Source organism: Helianthus annuus, chromosome 17 (genome assembly GCF_002127325.2).
Source record: "Helianthus annuus cultivar XRQ/B chromosome 17, HanXRQr2.0-SUNRISE, whole genome shotgun sequence".
Lineage (NCBI taxonomy): Eukaryota > Viridiplantae > Streptophyta > Magnoliopsida > Asterales > Asteraceae > Helianthus > Helianthus annuus.
In genome coordinates, this window is record NC_035449.2 from 156429323 (window position 1) to 156444448 (window position 15126).

General features: G+C 36.5%; 2 protein-coding genes across 2 annotated transcripts; one reads left to right on the plus strand and one right to left on the minus strand.

The window, feature by feature from the left end:
• Positions 1 to 3851: 3851 nt before the first annotated feature.
• Positions 3852 to 5285, plus strand: LOC118488911 (altered inheritance of mitochondria protein 21-like). The gene is made up of 2 exons (XM_035986336.1): positions 3852 to 4508; positions 4737 to 5285. Exons 1-2 carry the CDS (start codon positions 3852 to 3854, stop codon positions 5283 to 5285), a joined length of 1206 nt encoding a protein of 401 aa, XP_035842229.1.
• Positions 5286 to 8267: 2982 nt separating this feature from the next.
• LOC110925558 lies at positions 8268 to 11114 on the minus strand. The gene is made up of 8 exons (XM_035986502.1): positions 10924 to 11114; positions 10021 to 10685; positions 9843 to 9920; positions 9692 to 9736; positions 9396 to 9447; positions 9133 to 9229; positions 8597 to 8680; positions 8268 to 8522 (listed from the first exon to the last, which is right to left on the minus strand). Coding segments are annotated over exons 2-7 (315 nt in total). The 5' UTR covers positions 10063 to 10685; positions 10924 to 11114; the 3' UTR covers positions 8268 to 8522; positions 8597 to 8679.
• Between the last annotated feature and the right edge of the window lie 4012 nt (positions 11115 to 15126).

Here is a 15126-nt window from a genome sequence, read left to right on the forward strand (position 1 = left end):
TTCTTGGCGTTCGCGTCATGGAAAGACTTTAAAGTGTACCAGCTGGACGTCAAATCAGCCTTCCTTTATGGAAAAATCAAAGAAGAGGTGTATGTGGGACAACCACCGGGGTTCACAGATCCACTGCACAAAAACAAGGTCTATCTGCTGGACAAAGCGCTTTACGGACTACACCAGGCCCCGAGAGCCTGGTACGAGACGCTTTCCCAATATTTGTTGGCCAACGGGTTCACAAGAGGGACAGTTGATAGTACTTTATTCACAAAGGAAGTGGCAGGACATTTGTTGATCGTGCAGATTTATGTTGACGATATCATTTTCGGTTCCACCAATGACGATCTTTGTAAAGAGTTTGAGAAAGTGATGAAGAAAAAGTTTGAAATGAGTTCGATGGGGGAGATGAAGTTCTTCCTCGGGCTGCAGGTGGAGCAGATGCCCGACGGAATCTTCATTCACCAAACGAAATACGTGAAGGACGTGCTTGACAAGTTCGACATGACTGAATGCAGTCCTGCAGCAACCCCCCTTGCACAGAACCACGGAATTTGTCCAGACGAAAGTGGACGAGACATTGTACTGGTCAATCATTGGATCTCTGATGTATCTCACTGCTTCTCGTCCAGACATCATGTACCCGACATGTCTCTATGCCAGATATCAATCGAGCCCGAAGCAGTCACACCTGACGATTGTCAAACGTATCTTACGGTATTTGAAAGGCTGCCCAAGCATCGGCTTGTGGTATCCTCGCTTGGGTGACTTCTCCCTATCAGGTTTCGCTGACTCTGACTTTGGAAGCTGCAAGCAGAATGCAAAGTCCACCACTGCTGGGTGTCAGTTCTTCGGAACTCGACTCGTTACCTGGCAGTGCAAGAAACAAACCGCAGTGGCGCTTTCTACATGCGAGGCTGAATACGTTTCAGCCTCCAGCTGTTGCTCATAGATCCTCTGGATCCAACAGCAAATGCGCGACTTCGGTTTGCAATTCTTGGATACACCGATATATGTGGACAACGAAACAGCTATAAACATCACTAAAAACCCGGTTCACCATTCAAAAACGAAACATATTGAAATCCGTCACCACTTCATCCGTGATTGTCACGAGAAGAAGTTAATCCGGATTGAACACGTACACACCGATTATCAGAAAGCTGATTTTTATACAAAACCCTTTGACAAAAAGAGATTTTACTATCTTTTAAAATTGAACGGGATGAAAAATCTGCGATCTGGGAGGGTAGTAGAATGTGAAGCCGAGGAGGGCGGCGATCAGATGTGAACCATGTCGTGTTGTCAATTTTCTGTATAGTTTGTTTTCTGCTTTTCGATAAAAACAAAAACACAAAAATATGTTTTTCTTTATAGGGGGAGAAATTCGCAGAAAAATACAAAAACATGATAAAATACAAAAATCCAAAAACATTAGAAAACTTGAAAAAGAGTTTGTGTAAAATAGGGGAAATGATAGTACATCAGCTAGACAGACACAGTACGCTAAAGAAATGTAACGTTTAAAATGCAATTAAGAAGTCTCGCAAAAGATATGCCGATAGGTTTTTGCAAAATCAGTAGATCAGTGTGGGATATAAACCTAAAATTTACTTGTGTTTACGTGGGGAACACCTCCAGGATATATGGGTAACCCCCGAAATCCCGTTTGAAAGGTCCCTTATTCTGAGATACTAGGTCTTTATGCTTAGTGATATCTAGGGTATTATCCCGGGACTTCTGCTGTATGGAAATACTGACCTAGTCCCCGGATAATGCTTTACGCATATGCTTTACTTGTAAAGCCTCCCCTCAGCATAACAATGATTAAACATTGCAAAATGATAATCATGTGCTGTTGTAAAGAAGATCCCTAAAGGGGACCCACCGTAAAGCCTTGTGCAGATCATGTCTGTTTGATGAGGGTTGGGTAAGCAGGAGATACTAAACTGTGATTGGTACAGGTTTGAAATTTGAAAAAGTGTTTGAAGGATCAAAATTTTCAAAAGTTCATTAATTTGAACTGTTTTCAGATCAAAACGTCAGCGTACTTCATAATCTGGTCAACCAAGGTCATTAATTTGAACTTGGTAGGCCAAACAGTTGACCAAGGTCATTAACTTGGACTTGGTTAACTGGATGTGTCGGTGAATAATCAGAAAAGTTAAAAATTAAAAAAATCTGAAAATCATGTTTCTGATTTCGCTCTAAAATACAAGTTTTACATTAAAAAGCTAATTTCCCTCCTGGATGCTTCATATTCTGATTCCGCTCGTAGCTTCAAAGCTGATTTCGCTTGAGAGACTTTATGACCATTTCGAGTGGAATCAGATAGGCTATAAAAGCCACCTGATTCCGCTCCTGAAATCACTTGTCTGATTTCGCCCCAGCTTATTCTCTCTCAGCGACCAAGAGCGAAACCCTAGTTTCTTTGTTTTCCTACCGAATTGCTGCCCAATTTTTATCAGATCTTGTGATTATCTCATCTAGTAATCATGGGCAAAGTAGATTTAGGCTCTAATCTGGCTATATCATGTGCTATTTGAACTGTCGGCATCTGTTATGTGAAAAACTTAGTTTTAGGGTTAAAAACTGTTAAATCTGAACAATAGATCATATGTATGTTGTCGTTTTGAAGTGTAGATCATGTATTTGTGTGTAAATTGTTACAGATCTGAACAAATTGCATGATTGACGATGAGTGAGTGTTGCAGACTTAGATCTAGGACATGTTTAGGGTTAAAATTGAAATCAAAACATAACCCAAGTGTCGGAATTAACAGATTAACATGTTAACCTTTTCAATTTCTTGATCTGTTGAGTTTTGAATGGTGTAATTTTGATTCCGCTTGTAATTGAAAAAGAAAGCCAATTCCGCCCCAAAGATGATGTTGAGATTTCGCTCCTAAGTGACTTTTTCTGATTTCGCTTCTAAGTCACCTAATGTGATTCCGCTCCTAACTCAACTTAGTGATTCCGCTCCTATATGTTAACCTGATTCCGCTTCTATGTGTCAACCTGATTTCGCTTCCGAGTGTTATGTGATTTCGCTCCAAATCAATTAGGGTGATTTCTCTTGTAATGCCTTGTCATTACATGTGTTTTCACTTGTAAATGTTTTGATGCTGAAATTTTCTAAGAGTGAACTCATTGTATGTTGTATTGTTTGCAGGGTTCAAATGTGGTATTTGATCCACTTCACAACAGTTGCTGTGACTTGGATGTGAAGAAAAATACAGAGTTGGCAAAGTTCAGCAGTATCTTGGAGTTCATGGGTAGAATCCCTATTCAAAAGTCTTTGACTGATCAACGTCCATTGTACAAGTCACATATTAAACGATTCTGGAAGCATTCAAAGTATGAAGTATGATGAAGCAAACAAAGCAATTCATTCAATTGTGAAGGTGCATAATGAAAAGAAAGAAATTGTTGTTACTGAAGCACTTATTCATGAGGTTGTGAATTTTCCGGACGATGAAAACTCGCCAACAAGATTTCTAGAACGGATGGTAAAGGGATGTATGCCCAGGATGGGATATGTGGGCGCATTGAATGTTGGAAATTATTTGAAGTCAAAATGCCAGAAACCCTACAAGTTTATTGTACATTGTGTATTAATGTCACTCAGTCATACCAAAGGAGGGTACGATGCAATGCGTGATTATCAGATGAACATGGTTACTGCATTGGTTCTGAACAAGAAATACAACTTCTCGCATATTGTTTTTCATTACATGGTCGAGAATATCCTAACAAAGAGTAAGTCTTGGATGTATCCAAGATTTGTGCAAATGCTGATTGATCATGCATATCTAGAGATTGAACGTGATTTGAAGGGTGATTTGTTAGTTTAGTCACACATGAGCAACGATTCTCTCAAGCAGCTTGCAAGATATCACCCAAATCATCCAGAACCAAAGATAGTTGCTAAATTCTTCGGATTTATCAAGGATGCGAATTATGTTGATCCTGATCCAGTCGATCATCAAAACTGGAGAAATGAAGAAGAAATGAAGGAAGCAGCTTATGCTGATGAGCTAAAAACTCTTGAGGAGTTCAAAACCACCCCAAATGATTGGTTTGTCAAAGAAACGAGGAGGAGAGGCAAGAAAGTTACACCTAAATCACAGGAGGGTGAGGGGTCTTCATCGCAACCGAAGAAGAAACAAAAGAAAGTGGCTAAGACGTTATTGATTGATGAACCGGAGGTTGAAGAGCCGGTGGTTACTGCGGAAGAAGATCCGTATGCTGATATTGATCAAGTGATGCTTAATGTTGATGATTTAGTGTCTGAGCAAGCAGTTAATGTGGAAGCTGAGAAAGAGAAGGTTCTTGATGACGTTGAAGGTGATGATGTCAATAAAAGTACAACAAGCTCTTCGAGTTCTTCAGATGAGGAAATAGATGAGAATGAACGTCTAAGAAGAATTCAAGAAGCTACAGAGAAAGAAAAGCAGTTAAGGAAAATGAAGAGACAGGAGAAAGATGATTCTGCATATGTTCTATCTCCAGAGCACGTTTCTGAATCATAATCACCTTCAAGTGGAAAAAAGAAAGCAGGTGCAAAGAAAAGGATTGTATCTCCGAAAATCAAGAAAGTTACTACGAAGATTACAAAGCCAAAGATTGTGTTAAAGAAGAAACCAGCCAAAGAACCCAGTAAAACACCAACACCACCACCTGAGCCTACCCCACATCAATCACTAATATAATCACCTCCACGACAACCAACACCTCCTAGACAGCCTTCACCACCAAAACAACCAACACCTCCCAGACAGCCTTCACCATTACATCTTTCACCACTACATCTCTCACCACCACAACAACAAACCTTGCTCACATCCCAAGAAATATTTCAAACACCACCACTCACTCAAATTCAACTAACTCCAGGTTCTTCTGCCCACAAGGGTCTTCATATTCCTCCGGATAATCTTGAAGATATTGGAGATTTTAGCTTTGCAAACGATGAACAGGTAAAGAAGTTAGAAAAGAATATGGATGACGTGTTGAATGAAAACAAAGTAGTTGCAGCAGAAAGCAAGAAAGTTGTTGAACGTGAAAAGATTCTTGAAATGCGCGTGAAGAAATTAGAGTCTGACAACAAGGCATTGTTAAAGAAGATTGATACTGATCAAACTGAGATTGATTTCCTGAAGGTGCGAGTGGTTGAACTTGAAGAAGAAAAGGCTCGCAGAGATGAGCAGAACAAGTATTTCGAGATGAAAAACAAAGAGCTTGAGGCTGCAAAGGCATTTAAAGAGCATGAGTTCTACATGTTGATAAAGTAGTGGAGAATATGCTCGGAACGTCAATTGAACAAAGATTCGAAGAGATACAAGTTGAAGAGCTTAGGGCAAAACGCCAAGCTGAGATTGATGAACATATGAAAGATAAAGGAAAGGGTGCTGAAAGCAGTGTGGCAGCTGTTGAGAGATCAATTGTTCCATCCTTAGTGATTGAAAATCCAGTTCCTATATCTTCCGTATCAACAATTTTTGAAGAACCTGTAACTCTAGAAGATCTTGCTGCTGATGACGATGAGGAAGATGATGAGGAGGATGACGATGAAGAAGGTGATGAAGAAGAGGGTGATGACGAGGAAGATGACGATGATGAGAAAGTATTTTCTGCTAGCAGTCATGGTTCTGATAATGACGATGATGATGCTCAAGGTGGTATGGGAATTAAAGTAACTGAAGCTTCCAATGAAAGAACTGTTGATGATTTTCTGAACGATATTGTGAATGAAGAGACGGGGGGAGCTGATGGAAAGGGGGAGCATGGATATGCTCAAAATGTTGAACATGTTGAAAAGTTAGTTTTGAGATTGGATACTAATAGGGAAGAAGGTGAACACTTTCATATGTATACATTGAAAAAGATTAAAGAAATGACACGTATGGTGGATCCTGATTTCAAATTTGATTTTGAGGAAGAATTAAATGCATTCGACATCAACTACCAACCTGAATACGAGTATAAGTATGTAGAGGATGCTGATATGTACGACAGGGTTGAGGTTGAAGATTGCACAGATGATGAGAGTGTAAGTGAAGATACCTCTCAGTATCCTGCTCTGATGGAATTCTTTATTGAAGAGAATAGAGATGAGTTGAGAAGAAAAGTGGCTGAGATCTTAAAAGACAAAAATTTCGATGGTACTCCTAAGGATATGCAGAAGGAAGAACGGCAGAAATGGTTTAAAGATAGTCACGAGAGAAAATTCAAAAGGCCGTTGAAGTTCTATCAGAGAGATCGAAGCATTTCACTTGGTGACATCATTAGCTGGGGTTTCCTACCTTATGTTAATGCATATGCGATCAGAAGGGAGTTTGGAGTGCAGTACTTTGAACGTCTATATGATATAATGTCATTACTATGTTGGGATGTTGAGGAGCTGTCGAAAGTAAGAACTTTAGAGTATCCGGTACGGAAAAATGATGTCGCAATATGGGGGTACATAAAGTTTGAATCGTTGAAAGATTTTCGACACTGGAAGCCGCATTACCCAAAGAGAGTGCAGAGGGTAGATCCGGTAACAGGGATTGAAGAAACAATACTTAACGTTAAAAAGCCAAAGACGATGAAGAATATACCAATGCCGAAGATGGAGCAGGAATTTTATAATGGCTTCATGGGATGGGTATACAGCTGTATCTCTACAGAAGCTGTGATTACGTACAGAGCTGGAAGGGAGATAAGAGAGATACATGTGTATGACCCGATGTGGTTAGTGAACTGCTCAGCGAAAGATATTGAATGTTTATTCACTAACAAGATTCACTATCAGGCTGAAGATAAAGAGCAGGCGATGCAGAGTTGCTACTCTTTGCTTTCAGAAAGGCATAAATTCTAAAAGTAAATGGAAGTCAACTTGGTGGTCGCTTGAAGAGAAAGAAAAGAGGAAAGCTTAACGTGAACGTAGAAAGCTTGAAGAAAACAGAGGAAAATGGATGAATATTCAAGCTGAGGAAGAAAAGAAAAGGAAGAAAGAGAATGACAGAGTGAGGAATTTGCTTAGGAGGAAGCCTAAGTCAAGGGAAGAAACGTTCAAGTCACTCTGAAGACCCGAAGACAAGACTGAAGGCTGCGGCTGTATCCAAGGGGGAGTTTGTTGGTGCACGAATGTCTAAAGCCTGCGTCTTAGTATTAGTCAAGCTTGTATAGGGTCTAGGGGTCATATATGTCAAGATTGTATAGTGTAGGGGTTGAAATTGTAACTTTATGCTTTAATGTTCTGATTCCGCTCCTAATGACATTGTGTCATTTGGAGCGAAATCACAAAGTTCTGATTCCGCCCGAAATGACACAATGTCATTTGGAGCGGAATCAGGCCCCTATATATAGTCAAAGTGTTTTCTCATTTTGTATCTGAATGTCGACCGTGTAGCCGAACTGCTGTCGAATTTTTCTGAGAAGTATTAATGAGAAAACGTGTTTAAAGTAATCTGCATTCTGTTTCTACTCCATTCTACTTTGATTCAAGCTGTTTGTGTATTTCCGCTGCATAAACAGTGGTGTTTAGCTCAGATTGACTCATTTGATCGTCAATAACGATCCTACAGGTAGAGTAAGAACAGAAACTATAGTCTCTTCAGCCAATAGAAAACGCAAATTACTACAAAGAAAGCATTCAGAAAACATAATCAGCAGACCAATCGGATTTATCAATTAAAAGTTAAAACCCTTAAGAAAATACAACTTTTTGTATACCAACCAGCTTTGCAGGAAAAGGAAAACTATGAACATTAGCAACTTTTAATTTAAAAAGTATAGAACCAAGGAAAAAACAAAGTAAATGGAAATACAAAGACCAAAACCAAACTTTTACCAGCTATATAATAATACATTCAATTTTTACTCACCTAAAGAAATTAATACGCAGCCGTCGGATTGGCGCTTCGTGCGCAATTATAAAAACCAAGATTCAAATGCTCTATCTAATGATTCATGTATGATTAACAGATGATGAGTTTTTTTCAGAGGTTGTATTGATCATTTCACATGAAAAAGAAAAAACATGGATAGTATCAAATCATATAAAAAAACATTAAAAACTATAACTAAGTAGAAAAATTGAAAATAACTATTCTATTCCCTATGTTTAGGATTCTATAACGCGATATGTATTTACTTCAGAGCAATTTTTTAAAGTACGTGTTGAATCTTACCAATGGAAAAAGGTTGTATCCTCTCATAGTGAATCCATTTGGCATAACAAAATTGAAGATTTTGACTATAGCCATGTCGAAGATCAATCTCTTTCAATAGAAAAAAGAATAAATCATTGAGAAATAGACTACCCAACAATTAGACACACATTAGAATCAATTCTCTTACCTAGTTTAATCTCAATGGAATCGAAATGCCCAAACTTCAACAGGTCTCGCCCTACAAACAAAAGATCAAAGCAATAATCTTTGTTGAAAATCTTGCAGTATGTTCTTGGCTTTTAATCGAACCTCTGGTATAAAAATAAGCATTAAACACTTCAGCAAAACAATTTAAGAATACTCCTAGTAATCCTGCCAATAACAACTTGTATACATCAAATCAAATAAGACTAAATAGACAGAAACAAAGGGAGTAGAAAACAAACCAAATAGAGAGCATAACGCCTCAAAACGAAAGTTTTCTTGCAGATCTCGTCTGATAAAACATGAGCATCTGTCCTTGTCAAAGTCTACATGTAAAAGATAAACCTGAATTGAATAACAATCAAGATAGATAGCCAAACACAAACGTATTAACAGAACAACGCTGAAGAATATATCAAAATATTGCATGAAAAAGAAATGAAATGCAGATTACAAGCAACTTTGTTGGAAGAGTTCAAGCATGTATTAAAGCGTTGACCTACCCCTTTCAATAGATATTTATAAATACTCATTTAAAGCCAAAATGTGTAATGCAAATGACATTTTTTTGCCCCATACATATTGTATTTGGACTGTAACTTTGTCACGGAAGGTCGAAGAGTTAACCATTCGCCTTCAGTCATATACATATTTTTAATATTGAACAAATGGGTTATGAAAACAGGAAGCCATTCCAAGACGCCAAGACAATAAGGTGCTCACACGATAGAAATGTTAGTTTGAAAATAAATATGATGTGGTGACACTAAACACTTCCCAATGCCGACAATAAACACAACATGGCAAGACATCGTCTCTCCAGATATTGTCAATACCAAATCGTCCATACCGCTCATGGTATATCTCCTGGCTTCCTGCCAAAAATTGGCACACATGTTAGGTTTTACAAAAGAATAATAGAAAATATTGGTGAATACGTCCACATTCAAGAGTTTGAATTGTGTTGAACAATCATCTTTTGTGACTCAAAAATGCTAATCAAATATAACAATTGTTTAGTTTGGTTCAGAGGTGGAGTACCTTTGCATCTATTCTGGAAATATTCCCCGTCACTATAGTGGGTATAAAGCACCTGAATCAATAACTAAAAACACCATCAGTCTTATGAGCATGTTGAAGATATATAAACTTGTTAAAAAATTATATTTAGTAGATATGTTGGGTCGGGTGTCACTCATAGCAGGGGTAACATATTGGCTTCCTTCTAATGTTTTAGGTTGGACCATTAAAACCAGCAAACCAACTCATTGTTAGAACAATGCACACATTTGGAGAACTAACATTGAACTCTTCTGCAAAAGTACTTCAAAACTTACAGCCAAAAAACGGAATTCGTGCTCGCTCTCAATGTAGGATGGAATCTGATCACCATAACAATGTGTTCTATTACTTCACTTGTCACTTCTTGGATAAATTTGTGTATCAAAAGGATAACGTTTGACAAATTCCAATAAGTGTATAACATACCTCTGACTTGTTAATCTCAGAAACAGTAACTGTAAGTGATTCACCTTCGCACGGCTCCACACTCAAGCTTGAAATTTCCTGAACCCTTACAAAATGATTATCTCATCCTAGGATACGAAGGACTCTGTCTTCATTACCGTTACAATTAAGTCAGTACGCAAAATCATGCACTCAATACCTTCGTCTCAGGCTTGGCCATCCCACGCTTAAAGAAGATCATAGCAACATGAGCAACCACACGCCTAAATCCATTCAACTTTGCAACTCCAAAGTTAACCAGATCTGGAAACGTACTCCTAGCACTCCGTTCCAATCACTCAAAACCAATTATCACACAATTAACAAAACCAAACAAACTTATTATCAATTTCAAACTATTAACCAAATACAGTAATATTGAAATAACCTCAAATTCAATTCAAATATCAATATATAGTGCCTAGGGTTAGATCAAACTAAGTAACCGTCCGTATCAACTTCACGTTTAAAAACCTAGGTCTAAAACACTACAATTGAAATTAATTGAAGCTCAATTTAGGTTTTCTTGGTAATCAATAAACAGAAACCGATAAACATAAAACCACTATAAACAATTGAGTATGATAATATTATTACCAAGAAGATAATCAACAGAAACGCAAGTTGTAACAATCGAGAATCATCAAAAACCCCTAATCTATGAACAAACTCAAATATTAGATGAATGTTAGTAAATCAAACGTCGTGGTTGAAGACGGAACATACCTGGATTCAAATGAGGAAGAGAATATATATGCAGATTAAGAAATCTCCGGGATGCAATGCCTGAAGACGGAACAGCTAGGGTAACCTAGGTCTAAAACACTACAATTGAAATTAATTGAAGCTCAATTTAGGTTTTCTTCGTAATCAATAAACAGAAACCGATAAATATAAAACCATTATAAACAATTGAGTATGATAATATTATTACTAAGAAGATAATCAACAGAAACGCAAGTTGTAACAATAGAGAATCATCAAAAACCCCTAATCTATGAACAAACTCAGATATTAGATGAATGTTAGTAAATCAAACGTCGTGGTTGAAGACGGAACATACCTGGATTCAAATGAGGAAGAGAATATATATGCGGATTAAGAAATCTCCGGGATGCAATGCTTAAAGACGGAACAGCTAGGGTTTGATGAAGATTGTATCAGAAGGGTGAAGAGTTGAGGAGTACAGGAGAAGGAGATACAAATCTAGGGTTTTACAAAAGAAACGTGTATATGCGTATGGGTCATGAAAACAGAATACGGATCCCGTGTTAACCCATATATAAAAATCTTTGACCCGAATTTTTGGAGCCAAAAGTGAAATTGAGAAGCTCTAATATTGTGCCACATCAGCAAAGCAAAATTGATGATGTTTATTATATATAATAGATAGATTGTTAATTGATCCTAATTCACATTTCCTTTCTCACCGATCACGCACCTAGACGGAATACCATCTTAATGCCATAACCCGCTTCAATCCTTACCTTAAAAACCGACAATCAAGATCATTTATGTGTCAAGCTTTTTGTTCCTCTCAAGCCGAATCATTTGAAGTGTGAAACCACATGAACCTTAGACGGTTTACCACTCCCTCATCTCTCTCTAAACAATCAAACGCTACCGCACCGGAGTCCCGGAACGCTGCCGGAGATCGGAGGACCAACCAGCCGACTTGTTCCGGTATACTTTTTATTTATTTATTCGTTTATTTTTTTGTATACATACATACATACATATGTATGTAAAAAGAAACGCACATAGGCATGTAAGATGAGAGGAACCATAAAAAAATTATCTATAACAGTGCACTTCATGGTTGATTTAAATCTTTGGTACATACACATCATTGCCATTTCAAACTTGATATCCAAAGAGATGATAAATATGTGAACAGAAATAAAAGTAACAGTAAGCTTTGGATTGTACGAACCTAATGTTCTTATCACATCTTATTTTTTTATATATATATTAAATCAAATCAATTCATTTATACTGTTGTACAAAAGAAGCATCCTCATTTGTAATCACGTAATGAACTGAAAGTTCTGGTTTTGTTCTTTCTTTTCGGCTGGGTTTTATGTACCAAACTATTACGTGAGAGAAACAAATTAATAAAATAAAAAAAAACCCACAAGTTTAATCCATTTGTATAAAACAATAATATTTATATTAAACATGTAGTCACTGATACTAATTCATTGTTTAAAGAAATTCGGGTAGTACAATTCTACCCCTCTGAAAAGAAAGGTCACGGTTCAAACCTGGTGAACCCTGCTTACTATATTTTTATTTTATTTTTCTTTTTAGAATATAATTTAAGATAAAGATTAAGATTTAGTTGTAAAACCCAACTAATTAATAATTTATTAATATAGTTTAAGATTAAGATCAGTTTATAAAATCAAGTAGTTAACAATTTGATTAATGAAGGTTTAAACAATAAATATTAGGAATATTATTTAACTTACAAATATTAACTAGATCGTCATATGGTATTTTAATGTTTAGGGTAATTGTGTTTGTTCTTTTGGAATTCCCTATCTTTCCTCGTGCGTTATTTTACAAGGAATCGCAAACGCAACCACTGTGAGTAGCTCTTACTTTTCCTCTTTTTTGTCACTTTAACTTTTTGGGGTGTTTCATGTGTCATATTTCATACGTTTTGTATACTTTTTTTTATAACATGCCAAGTTAAGTGTTACATGTGCTCATTGTGTGTTTCGTACGTTGCATTACATGTTATCATTCATATGCTATATGTGTTTACCGCTTTATGTCAAGTGTTTCATAGTATCGCTTTTCGCCTTACGGGGCTTGAATTGCATCATTGTTTCATGGTTTCGATTTTCGCCTTTTGGGGCTTGAATCGCATCATTGTTTATTTGCTTATGGTTTGTGATGTCATGTTATATTATTTACGTATGGATTGGTTGATTATTGGATTAATTGATTTATGCCACCTATTACACTTAATATCGCATGTTAAATACTTTTTATTAAATAAAATCAACTAAACTTTAAAGTTAAATAAAAACAAATAAAGATCTACTCGCCAACTTTTGTTGACCCAAAAACCATTTTACACATGATACAGGTGAATAGGTACGAAGAGAAGATTGGACATAGAATGGGCCTTAGTTAACAAGAAACGAATTAGTGTAGTTTATTTGTTATCAACAAACGTCTTGTGTTTGTAATTGTGTATTTGAATTATTTCTCCGGGTTTTAGTGTACGTTACCAGGCTAACACATGCGAACCATTCGAAAGCCCGGTAATCATGGGGGCCTACATGATTACGAAGGTGAAGTATGGCGGCATGCATGTAACACCTCGTAAAACCGTGTCCAATGATGTGTTGACACGTGTAATAAACCCTAATAAATTCAAACGTTGACTATGAGGGACTAATTTCATCAAAAACAAAAAACTATATTTATGGAAGGACTAAAAGTGTCAACATGCTGAAACTAAGCCTCTGAGTGACCTTATACGGTGTCCGTATTCTCATATAAGCCACTTGTTGGACGAGAGGAGTCGTTTACATAATTGTCCGAAAGTTGCGCGATTAATTGAAAGTTTGCGCGACGAAGGGTTAAAAGTGTCAACATGTTAATTCTTACCTCTGAGTGACCTTTTAACAAACCCAAAGTTTTATGATGTTCAATCATACTCTCGGGAATGCCTAATATTGGCCATTTAGGGCTTTTATGCTATTATGCGATAATGCGCGCAAGTTCGCAAATTGAGGGGTTAAAAGCGTCAACGTGTAAATTTATACTTCTGAGTGAACTTTTAACGAACCGAGAAGTTTATGATGCTTGGTTATACTCTTGAGTGTGCCTAACATTGTCTTAAGATGGCTTTCTATCATAAAAACATCCATACATGAGAGTTTGGAAGTGAAGGGGCCAAACTTAACAACAGATGAAAGTTGTTGTGAGCTGACCAGGTCCTTACGGACCGTATACCTTGGACCATATTGTCACATCCTAACCGATGGCGGACACATCAGAGTGAGACGAAATAGATTGCAAGAGACTTCATAACACTATTTGTGACAAGTATTTAAATAATAAATTTTCATTTCATTTCTAAATAGTCAATTACAAGGATTTGAAACAATACAACATAAATAACGAAAGACAATATGATAAGAATACAAGTTTAAAGTGTGTCTCTAAGCATCCTACTAGATTCCATGCATCACCAACATCATCGCTAAACCTGCAACATGTTTTAAAAGTGTAGTTCAATACAAAAGTATTGGCGAGCATACAAGTTTGGTGCGTGATATATAAGTATAAAAACGATAAGGAAAAATCCACATGGCAAACCTAGTTATCAAGATTAACGTATAAACTGGCATGCGATTAACAAGTCAACCCTCTGTTTACGCAAGTATGAATGAATAAACCTAACATGACCTCTCGTTCACGGGCGGTGCGTTACTCCTATAGCGCTATACATGTTAAGTGGAGGCTTGTACGAAGCTAATTTCAAGTTCATCACATAAGAATCACCCAGAAAACACGAATCAAACATAACAAATAGTAAGCACGTATTGGATTGTTTGTTTATGTATTTGCATAAGAATATGTATACTAAGTGTGTTTTGTATATAAAAACATGTTACATCCAAAAGTGTGACAACGGTAAAATGGGTCAAGTATACTCACAAAATTGCTAAGTCTTCCGATTATCCAAGTGTTGACGAGTGTAAGAGATTAGGAAGTTGAATGTGTTCGATTTGCAGTTTAAGAGATGTTTACATATGGTTTAAGGATTTGGAGTTCGAGGGCATGAAAATAAACATATGAAAAGTAATCATTATATTTGTTTGTCAAAGATGGCTAGGAACCACAGCCGCTCACATGGGCTGTTTCCTCATTTCCTTCTTTTTTTGTCATCTAAGATGATATATTAATGTATATTAATTATCAACATTATTAATGAGTGCCATAATATATATATATATATATATATATATATATATATATATATATATATATATATATAAAGAAAATGGATCAAAGTGGAATTGAGCCATGTCTTGGCTGTGTAATCGACTAGCCACAAAGCCATTTAAAAGCTTTTCAAATTTTGACAATTTATGCCTTATAATAATAATATGTATTATTAATATATAATTAAGTAATTTACTACTCATATATATACATATATTAATGTTTGATTTATATAAAATTATGTAATAAGTTTATATAAAATAAAAGTATAGGTTGTGTATTGTGACCGTATACTCAA

Bases quoted from the DNA above. Each gene is read 5' to 3' on its own strand.
- LOC118488911 (XM_035986336.1), top strand. From the start codon at position 3,852: ATGAGCAACGATTCTCTCAAGCAGCTTGCAAGATATCACCCAAATCAT. The intron at 4,509-4,736 runs GTTTCTGAATCA...CCTCCTAGACAG, and splicing joins ATGTTCTATCTCCAGAGCAC to CCTTCACCACCAAAACAACC.
- LOC110925558 (XM_035986502.1), bottom strand. From the start codon at position 10,062: ATGATCTTCTTTAAGCGTGGGATGGCCAAGCCTGAGACGAAG. The intron at 9,921-10,020 runs GTATTGAGTGCA...GTAAGGGTTCAG, and splicing joins TGGCCAAGCCTGAGACGAAG to GAAATTTCAAGCTTGAGTGT. The intron at 9,448-9,691 runs GTAAGTTTTGAA...TTATTGATTCAG, and splicing joins ACGAATTCCGTTTTTTGGCT to GTGCTTTATACCCACTATAG.